Genomic DNA, 22495 nt, shown 5'->3' with positions numbered 1-22495 from the left:
CCCCCCCCCCCCCCCCCCCCCCCCCCAGGTACATAGTTGTATATCTTAGTTGCAGGTCCTTCTAGTTGTGGGACGCCGCCTTAACACGGCCTGACGAGCGGTGCCATGTCTGCGCCCAGGATCCAAATCCTGGGCCACCGCAGCGGAGCGCTCGAACTTAACCACTCGGCCACGGAGCCAGCCCCCACCCCAATGTTCATTGCAGCATTATTTACAATAGCCAAGATGTGGAAGCAACCTAAGTGCCCATCAACAGATGATTGGATAAAGAAGATGTGGTATATATACACAATGGAATACTACTCAGCCGTAAAAAAGAACAAAATCGTCCCATTTGCAACAACATGGATGGACCTTGAGAGAATTATGTTAAGTGAAATAAGCCAGACAGAAAAGGACAATCTCTGTATGACTCCACTCATATGAGGAATTTAAAAATGTAGACAAAGAGAACAGATTAGTGGCTACCAGGGGAAAGGTGGGGTGGGGGTTGGGCACAAAGGGTGAAGGGTTGCACCTACAACATGAGTGACAAACATTAATGTACAACTGAAATTTCACAAGATTGTAACCTATCATTAACTCAATAAAAATTAAATTAAAAAAAAAAAGACCCAGCAATTCTACTCCTAGGTACATACCCAAGAGAAATGAAAACATATGTCCACAAAAAACTTGTACAAGAAGGTTTATAGGAGCATTCTTTGTTGTAGCCAAAAAGTGCAAACAACCCAAGTGTCCATCAACTGATGAATGAATAAACAAATGTGGTACATCCATACAATGGGCTATTATTCAGCCATTAAAAGAGAACGAAGGGGCCGGCCCGGTGGCGCAGCGGTTAAGTTCGCACGTTCCACTTCTCGGCGGCCCGGGGTTCGCTGGTTCGGATCCCGGGTGCGGACATGGCACTGCTTGGCAGCCATGCTGTGGTAGGCGTCCCACGTATAAACTAGAGGAAGACGGGCACGGATGTTAGCTCAGAGCCAGGCTTCCTCAGCAAAAAGAGGAGGACTGGCAGTAGTTAGCTGAGGGCTAATCTTCCTCCAAAAAAAAAAAAAAAAGAGAGAGAATGAAGTACTGATACCTGCTATAACATGGACAAATCTTGAAAACACCATGCTAAGTAAGTAAAAGAAGCTAGTCACAAAAGACGACATATTTTATTTGTTTGTATTTCATTTATATGAAATGTCCAGAATAGGCAAATCTGTAGAGATAGAAGCAGATTAGTGGTTGCTCAGGGCTGGGAGGAAGATGGGAGGACGGGAGGGAAAGAGCGAAAAGGTACTGGCTTTCTTTTTGAGGTGATAAAAATGATCTAAAATTGACTGTCATTGCGCATATCTGTGAATATACTAAAAACCATTGAACTGTACAATTTAAATGGGTGAATCGTATGGTATGTGAATTATATCTCAATAAAGCTATTAAAAAAAGAGAGACTGAAGGCAAGAGATCAATGAGAAACTATTCCAGTTGTACAGGCGAGAAACAATGGTGTGGCGGTGATGAGCCAGAAGGAATATTGAGGTGAGAGAATGGACAGGGGTTGAATACGGGAGTGGAAGGAAACAGAAGAGTCGAGGATTACTGCCAAGCTTCTCTTTAGATGACTGGGGTGATGGAGCCAGCCACCAAAAGAACAAAGACAGCTACTGCTCACATGGCATTTGATTGCCAGGCACTATTCTGAGCACTTTGTCCATATTTATTCCTTCAATCTTCAACAACTGTATTAGGGAGGTACTGTTATTAGCATCATCATTTTACAGAAGAGAAAACACGTTCAGAGAGGTTAAGTAACTTAGCCAAAGTCTGACAACTGGTAAACGGCAAGCTGGGATTCAAACGTAGCTATTCTGGCTCAGAGTCTCTCTCTTAGCCGCAATGCTATGCTGCTTCTCTGTCACGGGGAAAAAGGACCAGTTTGCGGGGTAATACAACTTTCAAATTCAATACTAATATGCTGATGGCAGACACATGCTAGGTCCTGAGCTAAGGGCAGCCTCAAGAGCACCAGCCCCCAGCAGAAGAGCCCCACACTTCCACTGTGGCCCCGCAGGACCCAGAGCCCCACTACAGACAAGGCGGTCTAGGCACAGAGCACCTAGCCTGAGCCTCGCCTGCCCGGCCCCCGCTGGCTTCAGTCCTCACTGTTTCACCCTATGTCTACGTTCTCACAGGGGATGGCTGGGTTGGGGAGGTTGGAACAAGAGACCAGCTCAGCAACACAAACTTGTTTCCAGAGAAACAATGGAAAAGGGAGTAGGGAAGGCCAAGACATACATCTCAAGCCTCATGAAGCTAGAGGCTGGGGAAGGTGAACCCGAGCACATTCTCCAAGGGGCCTCACTGCAGCCCAGCCTGGCCACAAAAACGGAACTCCCACGAGTCAGCCCTGAGTCATTCCCTCTCGCCCCCAAGGAAGGGGTGATTTCCTGCATGGCCCTCTGGGCAGCTCAGGCTCCTCCCATGGGCTGTGCATCCTCTTATCTCACTCCCGGCCCTCTCCCGGGGTGGGGCAGGCCCACCAGAGTCTGGCTGTAGTGGGCTGTTCCCCATGTTTCCTCAGCAGGCCTTGGATTCGGGGCTCAGAGAGGCTCAGTAAGGGCCTCTCAGGAGGACGGAGGCCTGACCAACCTGGGTCCCCTGCAGCCCTCTCGCTTGGGGTCATTGCTAGGCACCTACTAGGCCTTTTCCCATTTACTTGAATTAAGCCCCTCCTAATGCCTGTTTTGAACCCAGCCTCACACTGTGGGAGAGGCTCACACCAGGCCCTGTGCAGGCACATAGTGTTAAATAAATGAATAAAATGGAGGAAACAGTGGACCTAGTCAGAAGTGACTATGTAGTAGTTAAAAGAACAGGCTTTGGAGTCAAACAGACTTGAATTTAAATCTCAGCTCCAGCCCTTACTAGTGACTTCAGACAACTCATTTAATCCATCTCAGTTTCTCCTTTCTCTTCTTTCAAGTAAGGACAAGGGCACCTAATAGAGTCATCGAGTGATGACACGAGACAATTCAGTAGCCTAGTGCTGGCAAAGAGCAAGTGTTCCTTAATGGTAGCTGGTGGGACAAGGGCAGGATAGGGAATCAGGCAGGAAGAGGCAGGCCCACTCCCACTCAACATTTACCCTCGAAGGAGTGAGTTAAGATGACAGTCCCCACTTGGCAGGGTTCATATCCTGCCTAGGTAAGGTGGAGCCATAGCACAGCTGTTTACTTATAAAAGGACCCCAACAGAGGCGCAAAAGTTTGGAGGGACTGAAGGACGGATTGTGTATGCAACCCAAATGGCCTCGAGGCTTGCATGCTTTAGGGTCATCTTTTCCATTTATGTCCCATTGGAATAGCTCAGTCCCTATTCCACATCCTCTGGGAAGTCCACACCCTCCTCTGTTTTTACTAGGACTCTCTAAGGGTTTATGTCCTCATGATCACCTCTCAATCTGAATCCCCACTCTTGCTCAATTCTTTTTTTTTTAATCTTTTATTTACTTATTTATTTATTTTTGAGGAAGATTAGCCCTGAGCTAACTACTGCCAATCCTCCTCCTTTTGTGCTGAGGAAGACTGGCCCTAAGCTAACATCCATGCCCATCTTCCTCTGCTTCATATGTGGGACGCCTACCACAGCATGGCTTTGCATGGCTTTTGCCGAGCGGTGTGCCATGTCTGCTCCCAGGATCCAAACCGGCGAACCCCAGGTCCAGAGAAGCGGAACGTGCAAACTTAACTGCTGCACCACTGGGCTGGCCCCTCTTGCTCAATTCTTGATCACTGGGTTGCTCCTTTGCTGTGGCTGCCAGCCTCTCTCGACTCCACAGCTATGGCTATCTTTCTGCCTTTGTTCCTAAAACACCGTGAACATACGGTTTTGTGTGTAGGACACTTTTACGGAATGTTTGGGGATGCTCCAGGGAAGCTAAGCATTCACAGAACAGAAAGTAAACTTAAAACTGAGTATTAGGCACCACTGTTCTGAAACTTCCTTCCAGCAGTCTTTCTACTGGAATTTCTCACTGGTGGAGTTTCTTCTCCTCAGCTGGCTCTCTTTCTCCTACTACCCTCCTCCTTTATCGGTGGAGTTAGCACAGTACGCTCCAAAATTCTCAGTGATTTCATATTCAGCAAATTTAGCTCTCTAACTCCTCCAATCAAGGCCCAAAGGCTCACCAAGTTGTTTCTGATCACAAAAGAGCTACGAGGGCTCTGAAAGGAATGTGAAGTTGCGTTTCTCTATTTGGAATTAGGGGGCTTTTTCCCATTATGTATTGTTAGGGGATAAGAAAAGATCCCCAAAAGTAGTGATTTGGGCACAGGCCTTGAATCACAAAGAAAGTTCCAACAGGCTGAGAGGTCGGAGGGTCCTGCGTGGGGGAAGCAAGGAAACAAGGCCCTGCGGCAGGGAGGGGACCGAGTTTGAGAAGTGGCGGAGGCAGCGTTGTGAGGGAGAGGCTCCAGGAACGGAGGATGAAAGGTAAAGGGCTTGTGTTCCAGTATCGAGAGATGAGTCTTGGTCCAAAGGATCCTGTGGAGCCATGAAAGGATTTTAATGAGGGAAAAAATAAAAGTGAATTTGAGCTTCAGAAAAAGCACTGAGTCAGGAGATATCTTTTGTCGACTATCGGAGTGGCAAACTGAAAACAACACTGACAAAGGTGTGGGGAAAATACAGTGCTCTACCCACTGCTAGAGGCATAAATTGAATAATCATTTTGGAGAGAAGTTTGGCAATGTCGGGAAAGAGATGGGGAGACGGAGACTCCAAGAGCCTGGAGCTACCTATCCCGGACTTTCTGACTAGAGAAAAACGGCAGGTGTTGGGAAACCCGGGAAAATTTGGAGATAGAGGGCAAGAGCACAGGGACGGGCTCATGAGAGCTCAATTCTCTTCCCAATCACTGTTCAGTGACATCATGTTAGTAGCTCAAAATTGGCCATAGTGGAGTATTTCCACCACAAGAAGCAGCAAATGCTACAAAACAGGGCTCCCTTCTCTCCGCCCCCAGAGAGCAGTTTACCAGCACACCCCTGCCTGAGCCAGTCGTCATCCAGCAACCCCTCGAGTTCTCTCAGCAACAGCTGAGAGAATCAAATCAAATACAGGCTTGTATGAGCCCGGGCTTTGGCTTTATATCCCAACAGAAAAGCCTAAGCCTGCTGACCGGGGCTGGACCTTAAGGAACCTGCTGGACTCTTTGTTGAAAGAGTCAGCAGACCTAAGACCTTTCCCCTAGGTCCATTCCAGCTCCTGTTTGAAATGCTAAAGAAGGAAAAGACTGGGGATGACCTCTTCCCCGCTGTGTGGAAGTGGAGAAAAATGAGAAAGTGACAGGTAGCTGGACCTCCTTCCACGCAGGAGCAGAAAGCCCCCAGCTCAACTCTCCGACAGCTAGAGACAAGCCCCTTGTCTTGTGGGCTCTGCATCCTTAACCACTATTATGCTGCATCCCTGTAGAAGTCACAGGACTTGGTAAGACTTGGATGCAGGAGTGGAAGGAGAATGAAGATTTGGGGATAACTTTCGGGTTTCAGGCTTAGATGCCCAGGTAACCTAGGGTAAGATAAAGAACATAGGAAGAGAAGATCCAAAAGGATGTATGGGAGTTAGTGATGGTTCTATTTGAGACTTGGGGAGTTTGAAGGGCCTTTGGAACAACAAATCAAGACATCCAATAAGTAACCAAGAATTTGAAATTTAAGAGAGTGGTAAAGTCTTAGGAGTTACTGGTATATAGATGGAATTGAAGCCATGAGAGAACTCAGGGAATATAAAGGGTGAAGAAAGGACACCTGAGGAACAGCACTATATAAGAGAAAAAGCAAAGAGAGAAAGAAACTGGGAGGGACTGTTCCAGGAGGTAGGGGGAAACCAGGAGAATGTGACACATTGTAGAACCCAAGGAAGTAGGAGAAGATCATGTTGCAGGAAGGTTGAGTTTGATGAGGATTAAGATGAGATACACAATGAGGTTATTGTGGCTGACTGAGAGTGAAGAAGATGGTGGTACCAGATGGGATCTGCGCAGGCAGGGGCCAAGTCAGGCAGGACCTTGCGTGCCCTTAGGATGTGTTTGGATTTTATTCAAAGTGCAGCAGGAAATCATTAGAGGGTTCTAAGAAGGGGAGTGCAGTCTGATTCGCATTTTAAACATCTTATTCCGTTCCCTGGAAGATGGACTGAGGGGGTACGAGAGGAGGCTGTTAGGAAGCTGCTGCAGTAACCCAGATTGGACCACGATGGTAGCAGTGGAGGTGGCAAAAAGTGCTCTGATTCAGTACATTTTGAAAGAATATCTCACAGGACTTGCTAATGAATTGAATGTCAGGTAAGACAAAGATAGGAATCAAGGAGTCCTGAGGTTTTGAGTTTGATCAACTGAATAGATGGTGGAGCCATTTACAGAGGTGAGTAAGACTAGAGGGGAAGAAAAACAGGTTTAGGGGTGGGGACCAGAATCAAGAGTTTGATTTTGGCCATCTTAAATATCACATGACCATTAGACATGCAAGTGGAGATGCCAAGTAGGCAGTTGGGGATCCAAATCTGGAGCCCAGGGGAAAGTCACGGCTAGAGATATGGACTTCGAAGTCATCAGCATATGACAGCATCAAAGCCATGGGACTGTATGGACATCAAAGCTGTGTTTCCCCTCTCACTTGACCTGAGAGAGGTTGGATGGCCCTTGATTGGGGGTTGGGGGAAGCATCCAAAGTCATCCCTATTGGGCAGAGGAAGCTGGTCCTTGTAAGAGAGCTGGACAGGAATCAGGACAAACCTGGCTCAGGGACTTCTTGCAGAGAAAATAAGACTTCACAGGAGGATCTACCCCCCCTCCCCACACCCATAATTCTCTCTATTATAACATTAATTCAAGAGGAAGACAGAAAGGTGATACTGAGGACACGTAGTGTATAGAGCCAGCAATGGGAGCCCCAGCAAAGCCAGAGGGGCTAAATGTGGGAGTTCATGTGGCATGCACTCCCCCAACACCATGCAAGAGTTGCAGCTTCTGAGAGTTGGCATAAAGGCCACCCAGAGTTACAGCACTCCCAGGAGCAGGCCTGGGCTTCACAGAAGGGATCATACTCACTCCTCTACTACTGAAGTGGAGAAGATGAGTATGACCTGAAGACATGAAGCCAACCATCCCATGATTCTGAGCCAACCAGATAAAAGTACTGAAGACCAGCGCTTCTCAAACTTTTACGTGTATTCAAATCATTTGGGGATTTAGGTAAAGTGCAGATTCCGTTTCAGTAGGTCTGGGACGGGGCCCAAGAGTCTGCATTTCTAACAGGCTCCCAGGTAATGCTTTTACTGGTCTACAGAACACGCTTTGAGTAGCAAAGGACTAAAGGTAGCTGTGGAGGCCGCCCGCAATGGAGGGAACACGTCCAGTCCCAGGGAGAATGTGTTCATCGTGCATGTTACAGAACCTATTAAAGTGGAAATAGCCACCATTTTGTCATGGTTGTGAGGCAGACAGTCGTTTAGCGGCTGATTACACCTCCAGTAAGTAGCATGGCACGGCTGTTAAGCGCTTGGGTTCTGAAGCTTGACCTCCTGAGCTTTACCTCTTAGTAGGTATGTGATCTTGGGCAAATGGTTAACTTCTCTGCATCTCAGTTTCCTCATCTCTATAAGGGAAATAATAAGACTATTGTGAGGATTAGCTGAGTCAATAAAGTGCTTAACACACGGCAGCAGGGTGAGTGCTCAGAAATGTTGGTGTTCTCGTTCATCAGACGCCCTTCTACAAGAGTTAACGGAGACACACACAGAGGCTTAGTCTCCTTTTGGTACGTGGTCAAAAATGTCACCCCCATCTCCCTCCACCAAAAGGCCTGTATCCTCTCTTTCAAATTCCTCCTACCCTGCCCACTCCCACTCCCCCTCCCCTGGCCCCTGGCCCCTGGCCCCAGTGTGGTCTGGATGGGCCCCACAGGGGCAGGGACAGGGACAGGACGTGGGGCTGTATCTGACAGGAACCTGAGGGGCTGGCCCGGGAGGGGATTGGGGCCCGGCTTCCTGAAGGGAGGATGGGCTAAGGCAGGCACACAGTGCCGGAGAAGATGCCCTTCTGGGCCCTCTTGACGGTTACCTCCTGCCTCCTCCTGGCCCCCCAAAATCTGGCACAAGTCACCAGCCCAGGTGAGGTGTGTGGAGGGTGGAGATCACCTATGCTCAGGGAGAGGGAGCCCTGGGAGGGGTGCAAGGTAGAAGGTTCCCACTGGTCCCCTCCTCTTTCCCCTAAACATGCCTGGGAAGACCCAGAGCCCACTCCCCAGCTGTTCCTCAGATGCCTCCTCGCTGGCCTCGCACTCAAAGCCCCTGAAATGTTTCTCTCGAACATTTGAGGACCTCACTTGCTCCTGGGTTGAGGAAGAGGCAACGCCCACTGGAACATACCAGCTGCTGTATGCCTACTCAGGGTATGTGCTGGGCTGTGCCCCACTCCCCTGTACCTGCCCTGTCCTGACCTCAGCTGACCCCTGCTCCAGTAGCTTCCCTGCCATTGGCCCCTATCAGAGGACAACTGCAAGCACATGCCCTAAGTAGCCACCTAATGAACAGATGTGCTTTGGATGGATGTAGCCATCCTAAGCCCCTACACAACCCCTATTCCCACCCATCCCAGGCACTGAGAAGAAAAATGGTACTAATGGAAACAGAAGTTGGTCTTGGGCCCAGGCCTGGGTCCTCATGGCTGGGCATTTGGTAACGCAGGAAGAATGGACTTCCCCTATGCCCACAGGGAGAAGCCCCGTGCCTGCCCCCTGACTTCCCAGAGTGTGCTCCCCTTTGGAACCCGATACGAGTGCAAGTTTCCAGCCCAGGATGAAGTTCGCCTCTTCTTTCCACTGCACCTCTGGGTGAAGAATGTGTTTCTGAACAAGACTCTGACCCAGCAGGTGCTCTTTGTGGACAGTGTAGGTAAGGACCATCCTCCTGTCACCCTACCGCTCTATCTGCTGCTCCCAGGCCAGCTCGTAGAATGGTCTGTGCAATTTCAGGACAACTTGGATGCCCTTCATTACCAGACCTCCAGAGGCACCTCAAGACCCCCTTGTCATTTCTGCCCACCTTAGCATCCAGAGCTAGACTTCATTTCACCCCAGAGACACCCTGGTCCTCCCATCAATAACCTATTCACTTACTCACTCATTCAACAGCTACAGAATACATGCTATGTGCCAGGCACTGTGCTAGGTGACAAGAGTACAGAGATAAAAAGAGATCCCTGCTCTTGAGGAGCACTAAGTCTAACAAACCTGCAATGAGGTCACTGTTCTGAGAAAAGGAGAACAGGATAAGGAGCCTTCCAGCCCTGCCCTGTCCTGCCCTCCAAGTGAGCCATGGCCTATGATGGTTTAGAACTCAGGGGCTACCCTCAACCCAGCTTCCAACACCCTTCTCTAGCGGACCATGGGCTGACCTGTAGACTGTGGCACTCAAGAGAGTTCTGATGTGCCCTGTCTTGCTCTCAGGAGAGCCAGCTCCCCCCAGTATCATCAAGGCCATGGGCGGGAGCCAGCCAGGGGAACTTCAGATCAGCTGGAAGGCCCCCGCTCCTGAAATCAGTGACTTTCTGAGGTACGAACTCCGCTATGGCCCCAAGGATCCCAGGAACTCCACTGGTCCCACAGTCATGCAGCTGCTGCCCACAGATACCTGCTGCCCAGCTCTGCGGAGGCCAAATCCAGCCCCAGCTCTGGACCCGCCACCATGTGCTCAGCCCATGATGCCCCCACAGGATGGACCAGAGCAGACCTCCCCAACTAGAGAAGTATCCTGGCCTTCTTCTGCTCCACCTCCTATCTCCTAACCCCAATTTTGCCCCAAGAAAGGACAGGCCATACTTTGGGGATTCCAGACTGGGTTAGCCCTTGGGGAGTTAGTACAAGCTCTGATTAGCCCTCAGGAGCCATGTCTATTTAGAGATCTCCAATTTTGGGTCATTCACACCGAAAAAGTTGAGAGCTTCAGGCCTCCAGGTTAATGGGAATTTCCCTAAAAGCCCTGAACACCACCTGAAACCCACCAACCTGGCCCCCGTCTGTGTGCATATCCATCCAGAGGAACTGAGCGTTTCTCCATAGGCATGCTGTGGGGCTTCAAATAGAAGAGATGGAGGCTGTCTTGGCTGAGAGGCTGACCCAGATTTTGAGGTTGGGATTCTTCTTCCAAGGCTCCATCTCTGATAGTGACGGGTGGAAGCTGCCTCATCTCCGGGCTCCAGCCTGGTAACTCCTACTGGCTCCAGCTGCGTAGCCAACCTGATGGGGTTTCCCTCCTTGGCTCCTGGGGATCCTGGTCCCTCCCTGTGACTGTGGACTTGCCTGGAGATGCAGGTGAGTCAACAAATGAATGGGAAGATGGGGAAGAGACATAAAAGATCTCTGGGGAGGCCTGGGCTGGATATGGAAGCTCTGGGAACCATGGTCCTTCCTGATGACCTCAAACTTACCACTGGACAGAATGAACTATGTTCAGGGAGAGAACAAAGAATAGCAGTAAATATTCTAAGTTATGTGTGTAAAGATGATCTGGATGTCCCATAAAGTAGGAGCACATGGGCCCTGATGGGACTTCCTTCTCTGACCTCAGTGGAAATCGGACTACAATGCTTTACCTTGGACTTGAAGAATGTTACCTGTCAGTGGCAACAACAAGACAATGCTAGCTCCCAAGGCTTCTTCTACCACAGCAGAGCACGGTGCTGCCCCAGAGACAGGTGAGAGCTGAACCGATGATTGCGCTTGATGTCATAGGAGAAGGGCACGACACTGCAAAAAGAAGGGAGAGATTGTTCTTGGTCCTTTTCATTCCCATCCCTTGCCCCCAAACCAAATGGTGTCCATGCTGTCATCCTCCAGCGGGTATTTCATCTTCTCACCCTCTCTCCATTCCCACTGGAAATGCCTTGGTTTAGTTCAGCTTTAATCATCTCACATGGACCACTGCAACGGCCTACATTCTCATTCACCTCCAATTTATCCCCCATGCTGCTGACAGAGTGACCTTTGTTAAATTCAAACTTTGCATGGCTTTTCCCCACTCAAATATGTACTGCAACTTTCCACCTTCTATCAAATCCAATTAAAACTTCACCTGGCCTTCAAGAATTTCCACCAAACACCTCACTGATCTGTCACTCCCTCCAAGTCCAATCTATAACCAAGGCTTGTTGATTTTACCTATTAAATATCTCTGGAATCTGTCTACTTTTGCTCATCACTGCCATTATTGTACTATAAGCAATCATCATCTCTCACTTGGGCTACTGAGAAGACATTAACTGATCGCCTCTTGAATCCTCCAAATTGTTCTCCACACTGGAACTGAAGTGATCTTTTAACAGTGCAAAAATAAACATAACACTCCCTTGGGGCCAGCCCGGTGGCACAGCAGTTAACTTTGGGAGCTTCACTTTGGCGGCCTGCGGTTCACGGGTTCAGATCCCAGGCGCAGACCTACACACCACTCATGGTATGGCGGTGTCCCACATACAAAATAGAGGAAGACTGGCACAGACGTTAGATCAGGGACAATCTTCCTCACCAAAAAAATAAAAATAACTCTTCCTGCTTAAAAATCTTCAATAGCTTCCCACTGATCTTACGATAGAGAAAAGAACTCTATCATGGCCTTATAAAGTTCTAAAAGACTCAGCCCCTACTATGCCTTCAGCTCATCTTACACTATGGTGACTTTTGCTTTCTATGCCCCAGTATTGGCCTTCTTTGGTTCCCTCCTGTCTACCATATTCCCTCCTGCATCTGGGTCTTTGCACGTGCTGTTTACCCAGCCCTCCTGTCTATACTTAACTTCTGCTTATCCTTCAGATCTCAACTCAAATGTCACCTCCTCAGGGAACCCTCCCCTGACCTTCCTCATTAGGTCCAGTAGCACTGTTACATATCCTTGTTGTACCATGTACCTCTCCTTAAGTACTTCTCATAGTTACAATTTTACATTTATACTTTATGTGGTTATTTGACTGATAATAGAATTCTCTCTCAGAACTCCAGTTGAGAAAGGCTGATCTTGACCACACATGATCCATGAGGGCAAAGTCAGTGTCTATTTTTACTCACCGAAGTCTTCTCACCTCTACCACAGTGCCTGGAACATAGTAAACATCAGTAAAAAAATTGTTGAATGAGTGACTAATGAAAAAAACCACTATTAACAGTTTTAATGTATTCTTCCAATTATTCTATGCATTTACATATGTCTATAGACAATATTTAATTTTCAGTATAAATTGGATCACATTATAGATATGTTTTGTTAACCTACTTTTTTACTTAAAAATATGTCTTGGAGATCATTACAAAAAGATGTAATTCATTCCTTTTAATAACTGCACAGATTTCCATAATATGGAGGTGCTGTGAATGGATTAAAGGGTGGCAAAACTGAAGTCATCATTTCCTCTACCAAAACCTGCTCCTCCTCTTATTGTTGTCCATCCTACCATCAACTCAGTTTTCCAGGCCGGAAACACGGAGATCACCCTGGACTTCCACCATTTCTACACCCTCCAGGTCCAATCAGAAACAGTCTTATTATTTCTAGCTCTTCAGTATCCCTTGAATCCATCTATTTCCCTCTACCTCATTGCTGCCACAAGCCTATTTTCAGATCCTCATCACTTTGCACGTGGAAACCACAACAGTATCCTAATGGATTTCTCTGCTTCTAGTCCACCCTCACAAATTCTTTCCTACAAACTGCAGTTAAAGTGATCTTCCTAAAGAATAAAGCTAATTAGGACAATTCCCTGATTAAAATCCTTAAATGTCTCCATAATTACTATAAGATTAAGTTCAAGTTCCTTAGAAAGGCCACAAGGCCATCCATGACCTTGGTCTGCCATCTCACATTTACCACTCATCACCAGGCCCTCTATGCTAAAAGCATTCTGCACCATTTAGAATTTCCCCCGAAGCACCATAGCTCTTATCTGTGCACAAGCATGTGCCTGGGATCCCTGTTTATCCCCTTTGTCTGTCCTATTTATAGTCCAAGACTCAGTGCAAGCACTGCCTTGTCCAGGAAGTATTCTCTGACCCTCCCAGCCTGGGTCAGATGATCTTCCCTGAGGATCTGTAGACATCATAGAAAAATACCATTTGTTTGTTTTTCTGCCTCTTCCACTGAAATGAGAGCTCCTTGGGGATTATTCCTCTACATATTCACTGGGACAAGCACGGTGTCTGGCACACAGTATCAATTATTTGTTGAATAAATGACTAAACATATGAATACATAAAGTGATAAATGATTTTAGTAATAGCTAGCCATTTAGGGGTTACAATCAGGAAGGAGACATGATTCATTTGTTCATAAGCAATCATTGGGGCCAGCTGAGTGGTGCAGAGGTTAAGTGCGCACGTTCTGCTTCGGTGGCCCGGGGTTTGCAGCTTCAGATCCCAGGTGCAGACATGGCACCGCTTGGCAAGCCATGCTGTGGTAGGCGTCCCACATATAAAGTAGAGGAAGATGGGCACAGATGTTAGCTCAGGGCCAGTCTTCCTCAACAAAAAGAGGAGGACTGGCAGCAGTTAGCTCAGGGCTAATCTTCCTCAGGAAAAAAAAAAAAACAATTATTGAGGGTAACTACGTGTCAGGCACTGGGGATAGAGTGACAAAACAGAAAAGTTTCCAGCATTGTTGGGGCTTACTTTTTAGTCTGGGGAAAGAAAGGGGTGACAAACAAATACAGAAATTACGGAACAAGGTTACATGATAAAGATTAAGTAAGAGGACGAGGGGGTGCTAATTTAGACTAGTGGTCAGAGAAAGCCTCACTAAGGAGGTGACAGGTGAGCTGAGACCTAAGTAACAAGAAGCAATGAGTCACGTGAAGATCCAGAGTCAGAGCAATCTAGGGCAAGGTGAAGCGCAAAAAGAGCGCATTTGGCATCTTTGTAGCACAGAAAAAAGGCTCGTGTGGATGAAGGGTGGTCAACTGGTGTGAGAATTGTAGGAGATGAGAATGGGAAGGTAGAGAGGAACTGAATCATATAGAGTCCTGTAGGCCCTGGTATGGAGTTTGGATTTTATTCCAAGTGGGATGGGGAGCCGTTGAAGGGTTTTAAGCAGAAGAGTGACATGGTATGATTTATATTTTTAAAAGCTATATTTCTCTGTGAAATTATGAAGAAGTAAAAGTAGAAGCAGGATCACCAGTGAGAAGTTTGCCTTAATCCAGGCAAGAGATAATGGGGGTTTGATCTAATGTGGCAGTGATAAAGACCAAAATAAATGCACGGATCTGTGACAGATGCCGGACATTATCAGATCCACGTTTTGGAAGCAAATTCTGGTAGCCATGTGGAGAAGAAACGGAAGGGAGTGGCAAAAATGGAGGCAGAAAAGCCAGTGAGGGGGCTGTTGTAATAATCTGACAGTAAAATAACACGTAGAGGTGATGAAAGGGGCTGGTGTTTGAGAAGAGATGAAAAACATAAGGACGTTTTCCTCCAGAAAGATGAAGGCTCTTTAATCTTTGAAACAATCCTGTGAAGTAGGTATTATTAACCCATTTTACAAATGAGGAAACTGGGGCAGAGATGTATCAAGCATTTTGCCCAAAGTTATACACCAACGAGCCCAGACCTGACCTCTATAGCCCATGTGGTATTCACGTATTATCTACCTCCTTCCTTAAGAGAAAGAGGCTGGGCACCAAAGCAAACTTCAGAAGACAAAACACGATGGCCTGACAACAGAGAAAGCCCTGGAGGCCCATCCAAGGGAGGAGTTAGATTATAATCTGTGGAGGCCATGGCCCCGGTGAGATGGGGAGTACCAGGAGTGGTCTCTGAGGCAGGCCTGATTCAATGACTCTGTGGGGCTGATTTTTAGGGAGCCCATCTGGGAGAAGTGTGAAGAGGAGGAGAAAGATCGAGGATTAAAGCCCTCCCAGTTCGCCAGCTGCCACTTCAAGTCACGAAATGACAGTGTTATCCACACCCTTGTGAAGGTGACCACAGCCCAGGGTGCTGTTCACAGCTACCTGGGCTCCCCTTTCTGGATCCACCAGGCTGGTAAGAACTTTCTTCCCTTTTCTTCCTACATAGTTCCCACCCCTCCTGCACCTGACCCCATGTCCCACTTCTGACCCATGGCCCTGGGGGCATGATGTCTCATGCACAGAAGGGCTTAGGCCAGTCCTTGCTGACGTCCCTGTAGTGCTCATCCCCACTCCAAACTTTCACTGGAGGGAGGTCTCCAGCGGGCAGCTGGAACTGGAGTGGCAGCACCCGTCATCCTGGGGAGCCCAAGAGACTTGCTATCAGCTCCGATACACAGGAGAAAGCCATCAGGACTGGAAGGTACGGTCAAGGAACAAATGCTCACAAAAGTCACCGCACAGCGTATTCCTGAGTTTCACCATGTCTGTGATCAGGAGCGAAGGTGTCTGTGTATCCGTGCCTGGGGCTATACATCTATAATTATCTGATTCAACTGCTCTCTTCATCTCTCTGGCCTCTCACACTGCTGACTACTCCCATTTAAAATTTTTTCTTCCCTTTGCCTTTGGGATCTCCATCTCTCCTGATACTCATACCACCTCTCTGACTGAACCTTCTCATTCTCCTTTCCTGGTTCCTCCTTTTCCACCCTTCTTTAATGTGTTGTGCTCCCTACAGTCCCTTCCTAGGCTCTTTTCTCCTCTAGATAAATATATATGCTCTCCCTAGGTAAATGCTCCAATTCCGTGGTTTTAACAACTATACATTAACAATCCCAAACTTACCATTCCAATCTGGATATGGAAAGGAACTTCTACACCATAGGCAAATTACTTAAACTTTTGAAGTCTCAGTTTCCTTATTGGTAAGATGGGAATAAAGCTATCTATCCTCTAGACTTGTAGTAAAAATTAAATATATAAATATCTAGCACATTGCCTGACAGTATGAGCATACAGAAGGGGCTCAATATACATTAATTAGTTTCTTTCTCTACTTTTATTCTCATTTGCCACATGTATATACAACTTCTTACTAACAGCTCTCCCTAAAAGCCCCCAGGGGCATTTCAGACTCAATATATCCAAAACTGAATTTATCTTCCTCCCCAAACTTATTTTACTTTTTTATCGAAGTACAAGTTACATAAAGTACACAAATCTTAAATATACAACTGACTAATTTGTACATGTGCATACACCCATGGAGCCATTACCTAGATCAACATATAGGTTATTTCTAGTGCCCCAGAAGCTCCTCATGCCCCCTACAGTTACACTCCTCCCTCCAAGGTAACCACTATTCTAACATTACCATTGATAAGTTTTGACTGTTGTTGAACTTAATAAAATGGAACCATACAGCCTTTCTTTCTCAAACTTACTTCTCTGTTTCCTGTCTCTGGCAATGGCACCACCACTTACCCAATTACCCAAGCCTGGAACCATCTTTTACTCTTCTTCCTTTTCCCTTGTCCCTTCCCCCATTAATCCAACAAGTAAGTTGAGTTTATTGTACTAACGTCCTCATATCCTAACTACGACCGCCTTAGCCTCATCTTTGACCATCCAGCCTGCCCATCCACGCTCTCAGCACACTGAACTACTCTGTAACTCCCAACCAAGCAACTCATGCCACATTACATGCCTCTTCGTGCTCCCATGATGCTTTACTTACATTATTTACAACACTAATTACCTGTTGTAATTATTTACTTGTTGGGATGTCTTCCTCATTAGACATGTGAGAGACCACGTTGCATTTCTCTTTTTCCCCAGGGCCTAGCCTAATGCTTGGCATATCCCAAGCAGTCCATAAATGTTTGCTAAATGATTAATAAAGTCTCCCTGTTTGTACACATGATGCTCGTCCCCCCTGCTTGGATTCTGTCCTTGCACTCCCCGCAACTAGCACAATTCTGGCATCTTCTGCTAAATGCGTGTTCTTTGTGAACGGTCCACGCGGGCCTGAGTATCTAAGTGTGTCTGCGTTCCCACTGCCGAACCTGGAGTTCAGGTGAGCACTTCTGCCAGGATGTCCGTGTGTCCTGATCAGTGTGTGCGCACCAGGATCTCTGTCGGAGTGTATCCTATGTATCTGTTGTACACATGGGTCAGGATTAGTAGCTCTCCGTGCAGATGAGGTCTGTGTGTCAGAGCGTGGGGGCGGGGGGACGCCGTTCTCTCAGACAGGGTGTGTCTTGGGCAGGGAGAGGCCACCAAGGGGAGAGGCTCTCCGTCGGGATGTTCTATCTTGCAAATTTCCGCCGGGATGTGTGTTTTCTGAAAGTAAGGCTCTTTAAGGGATATCCGTGGGGATTCGAAGCGGTAGGATTTTGGTCAAACAGACGCCGGGCTCTCGAGGCCTCGACGCCGGTCCGCCGGCCCCGGAAGCCTGACCACACGCTCGCTTCTCCTCTGCGCAGGTGCTGGAGCCGCCTCTCGGGGCCCAGGGAGGGACCTTGGAGCTGCGCCCGCGCTCTCGCTACCGTTTACAGCTGCGCGCCAGGCTCCACGGCCCCACCTTCCAAGGTCCATGGAGCGCCTGGTCCGACCCAGTGAGAGTGGAAACCGCCTCCGAGACCGGTGAGAGCCCGGCGGGGCGAAGGCGGCACGCGGCTGCGCGAGTGGACAGGCGCCGGATCAGAGAGGGGCGGGGCTCCGGCCGCACCGGTCTGCGGCTGCGCAAACGGCAGTGGCGCCCCAGGGCGCGAGGGGCGGAGCCAGGGCGGGGTCTGGTGGACCTGGGGCGGGGCTCCGGCCAGGGGATGCCAAGGTCTGAATGTTTTTGTCCCACAGCCTGGATCTCCTTGGTGACGGCTCTGCTTCTGGTGCTGGCCCTCAGCGCCCTCCTGGGCCTGCTGCTGCTGAGGTGGCAGTTTCCTGCTCACTACAGGTACCGCCCAAGCCAGGCGGGAGACGGGGCCGCGATCGGGCGGGGCCGGAGGCCTCTAAACAAGCATCCCGGGGTCACTCAATGACACCCGCCCTCCGGACAACCGCATGTCCACACCTGTGGCTTCAGCCGCTTCCCGCACGTCTCCCCTGGGAGTCGCACCGCCTCCTTAACTCTAACATGCCCACCATACTGGACACCTCAAACAGCCCCTCCTCCTGGCTCTTCATCTCAGTAAAGGCTACTGTCCACCCATCACCCAAACCAAACACTTAGGCGCCTCCCTCCTGCTTCTCCTGTCTGGTCTGGTCTGGTCATCCCACCTCCTAAACCTCGTTCAAACAAGGGCCCCTTTTCTCTAGCCCTACAGACACTACCTGACGCGCTGAAACAGAGCCTCTTCTCCCTCCAATCCAGCCTCCCACAGCCACCAGAATTATCCTTCTAAGATGCGCACATGGACTTGTCACTCCCCTCCTTAAATCTCGTTATTAGCTCCCCAGGGTAGAATCCAGACTCTCCAATGACAAGCAGGACTCCGCAAAATCTGGCCCCTGCCAGTATTTCCACCCTCGCCCGCCCATCCTGTGCATCAGTCTTGCCAGACCGTTGGTGATTTCCTCCACCAATCAGGCTGCTTTATTTCTCAGTGCCTTTGCACATAATGTCCCCTCTGCCAGGAATATCCTCCCTGGATGACTAATACCCATTTATCTTTAAATAACTTTCTTCATCAACTCCTAGGAAACCCTTCCTAACTCTCCCCTATTGGCTACTCTCTTTGTGCCCCAGAGTACAGACTTCTATCATAGCACCAGTAGCCTTTTACTGCATTTCTTTCTTTATATTCTTCCCTTTACCTTACTCGATCATCTTTAGATCTTCAGTACAGTGCCTGCCAAATAGCATGCCCTTAAATAAATGTTATTAATGAATGACTTGTTTATGTGGGAAGACTAAGGCTGAGGAGAAATGTCATTGGAAGTCATAAACATAAAGGATAGAATCCTTACCATCTCAGTCCATCAACTGGTAACATCTCTTGATTCTGGAAGACTCAGCTCAGAAGGCACCTCCTCCAGGCAGCCTCTTTTGATGGCCCTAGGCCAGGTTAGATGCCCCTCTTCTGGGCTCCTATCTCTCCTTGAACATGTCTTTCTTCGAACTTTTAATCTACTCATATGTATGAGCAGATGAATGTAGCTTCTACGCAGGTACCCAGATCCAACAACAAAATTGGGGGAGAGGAGGGAGGTGGTGCTGCTGAAGCAGACATACACAGTTCCTTTTCCCCAATTTGCCAGATAAATCACTCCTTCTCCCACGGAAAGATATGAGTGAGGTCACGGAAGAGGCCTGAAATGTTGAGCTAAAGTCCCTCCATGTGGAAATATGAGCCTAAAGAATTGGAGGTTCCGCCAACGTACCTTAACCCATACTCTTCCCAGAGAGACTACCTTCCCTAGTAACTTAATATTAAGCCCCACTGATTTTCTTCATTCATGCATTCCACTAATTTCTTGAGCACCTACTATGGGCCAGACACTGTTTGACACCCTAGAGATACAGGAGCGAGCAACTAGACAAACTCTTTGCTCTCATGGAGCTTATATTCTAGTGGGGTGAGACAGACAAAAGCAAATATATATATATAATAATATAATAAATATACAATAAGTCAACTGCTATAAAGAAAAATAAAGCAGAGCAGGAGATAGAGGGTGCTGGGGAAGGGAGGTGGTATATTTTAGACAAGGTGGTCAGGGAAGGCCTCTGTCGGGATGGCATTTGAGCAGAGACCTCAATGAAGGGAGGGAACAAATTGAGCATTCCAGGCAGAGAGAACTGAGAGTCCAAAGGCCCTGAAGCAGGAATGTTTGAGGACATTTTTGGAACTTCCCCACAGCTGACTTCCCTCCCCTGCCTGAGGTTTCCTTTGCACCTATGCTCCTTTACCCTACTTTGTTGCCTTAACTACACTCATACCAAACCTTACTCCCACACCTTCCTGCCTCCCACCACTGCCCAACCTGAGTCCCCTCCTCCTCCCTCCCAACTCACTCTCATGACTCAGTCTCTTTCTCTTCCTTCTCCCCAAGGAGCATGAGGCATGCCGTGTGGCCCTCACTTCCAGACCTGCACCGGGTCCTAGGCCAGTACCTTAGGGATATTGCAGCCCTGAGTCCGGTGAGTGCACCCCCTCCCCACCACCCACCATCAGCCCTGCCTGAAGCTGGACCCTTGTCCCACAACACAACTTTTCCAAGGCCCTTGCCCTCCAGTATACCATCCCTGGGCACTACCCCCAGCCAAACCCTCCTTCCTACACAATCCAGGCCCTCCTCCCACAGGATCTGCTCTAATCTAGACTCCTGTCCCCTCATCTTTCCCAGCCCAAGGCTCCAGTCTCAGATGCCTATGAGGAAGTGGAACCCAGCCTCCTTGAAGTTATACCTAAGTCCTCAGAGAAGGCTCCCTTGCCACTATGTTCCTCCCAGACCCAGATAGACTACCGAGGATTGCAGCCTTCTTGCCTGGGGACCATGTCCCTGTCTGTGTGCCCACCCATGACTGAGTCCGGGTCCTACTGCACCACTCACATCGCCAACCATTCCTACTTGCCACTAAGCTGTTGGCAGGTCCCTCGCTCCCAGTACCCTGGACAGATCCAAACCCTCTAGCCCTCTCTTCCCAACCTCCCTCCCACCCCACCCCACAACACAAACATCTCAGAGCTCACTTGCATCCCCCTCTGTCTGCCCTCGTGGTTGTGATTCACCACACTGATCTTTCAATACTGCTGCTGACATAAATCCAGGATCCTCCAGGCAAGGCTCATTTGACTAAGCTCCTCTAACTTCCACCTTCTTCCTCTCTCCTTTTTAATGCCAAGCTCCTCAAGAGGTCTGCACTTCCCCACTTCCCATTTGCATTTCAGACTACTTCAATCTGTGCCCCTGCTACCACTTTGCTAATGAAACTACTCAGGCAAGTTTGCCTCAAACTTTCTAATTGCAAGATCCAATAGGATCTTGTTAATCCTCAATTTTTTTTATCTCTCTGTGGCATTTGTCATGTTGACTACTTATTTCTCCTTTAAATTCTCTCCTCTCTTAACTTTCATAACATCACCATCTCTCCTGGCTCTGCTCCTGCATCTCTGAGCCTATTTACTAGAAGTTAAGAGCATAAATTCTGGAATCAGAGCTGGGTTCGAATCCTGTCTTTCCCACTTGCTAGCTGTGCAACCTTGGGCAAAGAACTTAAAGTCTTTGAGTCTTAATTTTCTCATCTATAAATCAGGGATAATAACAGAACCCCATAGAGTTGTGAAGAGGAGTAAGTGAGATAATCTAAAGCACAGTGCCTAGGACATAGTAAGTGTTTGATATATCTAAACTATCATAATTACTCTTTCCTAATCTCTTATCCTGGCATCTCTTCCACTCCTTAATTTTTGCAGTCCCCCATGACTCCATTCTTAACCCAGTCTCCAATCTGTCCATTGTCATTGCTTTTCCTATATGTGACCGCTCTAAAGTTCTCATCTCCAGCCCAGACTTCTACTAAATCACTTGTGATGCTTTATGCAAGTAACTGTGTATACATCTGTCTCCCGCTACTAGGTTGTGAGCTCCTTGAGGGCAAGGGCTATGACTTAATGGTCTTTTCCCCCCAGCACCTAGAGTAGTGCTTAATGCATGGTAGTAGGCCTCCAATAAATGTTTTCTAAATGAAGGAAATCTTTCTGTACAATGCCACCTTAACCCCATGCCAACCTCCCTCATCCTTTAAGCCGTTCATATGCAGTGGTAAATGTGCTTAGGTCATTTTGGTTACGGATTCCGCTGACCCATTCAAATTCTCAAACAAATGGTATTTTTTGCTGGCTCCAAACATACCCACTGTGTCCATCAGGGTCTTGGCAGAAATAGATGGCACACTCAAACTGGGTATCTTGGGAGAGTTTAATAAAGGGCATATTCATAAAGATAGGCAGGATTTAAGAAAACCATCAACAGTGCAGTACCCCAGGGCTAACAACAGTTGAGAGCTGGTACCATCCCAGAGCATCTAGAGGATAAGGAGAGAGAGTGATTACTAGATATGGAGAGAATAGCTGTAAGAGAGGGCTGCCTGGCAGGAGCTGTAGCCTCCAGTAGAGAGATACAGCCAACTTGTGGGGATATGGCAGGGAGGGAGCCGGGGGAATAAATAGCTCATGCTCACCAACCCCCCCCCCCCCCCGCCCCCAATCTCCTCTGTATTAGTTTGCTAGTGCTGCCTTAACGTACTACCACAAACTTGGTGGCCTAAACAACAGAAATTTATTGCCTCCAGTTCTGGAGGCCACAAGTTCAAGGTGTCGGCAAGGTTGGTTCCTTCTGAGAACTGTGAAGAAGAATCTGTACCATGCCTCTCCCCTGGGTTCTGGTGGTTTCCTGGCAATCTTTGGTTTTCCTTGGCTTGTAGAAGCATCACCTCCATCTTTGCCTTCATCTTCACATGGTGTTCTCCCTGTGTGTCTCTGTGTCCAAATTTCCCCATTTTATGAGGGCACTAGTCATATTGGATTAGGGCCCACCCAAATGACCTCATCT

The 22495-nt window shown here is 48.2% G+C and overlaps 1 protein-coding gene and 1 long non-coding RNA gene across 2 annotated transcripts; one reads left to right on the top strand and one right to left on the bottom strand.

Annotated features, from left to right (window-relative positions):
* The first annotated feature begins 8063 nt into the window (after positions 1-8063).
* Positions 8064-22112, top strand: MPL (MPL proto-oncogene, thrombopoietin receptor). Its single transcript, XM_046660185.1, has 12 exons — positions 8064-8163; positions 8312-8444; positions 8768-8946; positions 9501-9799; positions 10202-10364; positions 10621-10747; positions 14890-15071; positions 15217-15359; positions 17425-17584; positions 17798-17894; positions 19994-20081; positions 20288-22112. The coding sequence occupies exons 1-12, from the start codon at positions 8085-8087 to the stop codon at positions 20573-20575; spliced, it is 1938 nt and encodes a 645-aa protein (XP_046516141.1). The 5' UTR covers positions 8064-8084; the 3' UTR covers positions 20576-22112.
* On the bottom strand, positions 10250-17480 carry LOC124238937 (uncharacterized). The gene is made up of 4 exons (XR_006888457.1): positions 16698-17480; positions 12111-12138; positions 10667-10799; positions 10250-10352 (listed from the first exon to the last, which is right to left on the bottom strand). It is a non-coding gene; the product is annotated as an uncharacterized LOC124238937 (long non-coding RNA).
* Positions 22113-22495: the final 383 nt, after the last annotated feature.

This window comes from Equus quagga, chromosome 5 (genome assembly GCF_021613505.1).
Source record: "Equus quagga isolate Etosha38 chromosome 5, UCLA_HA_Equagga_1.0, whole genome shotgun sequence".
In the NCBI taxonomy this organism is placed as follows: domain Eukaryota; kingdom Metazoa; phylum Chordata; class Mammalia; order Perissodactyla; family Equidae; genus Equus; species Equus quagga.
The sequence above is the reverse complement of the archived record's forward strand: the minus strand, read 5'-3'. Positions and strand labels throughout refer to the sequence as shown.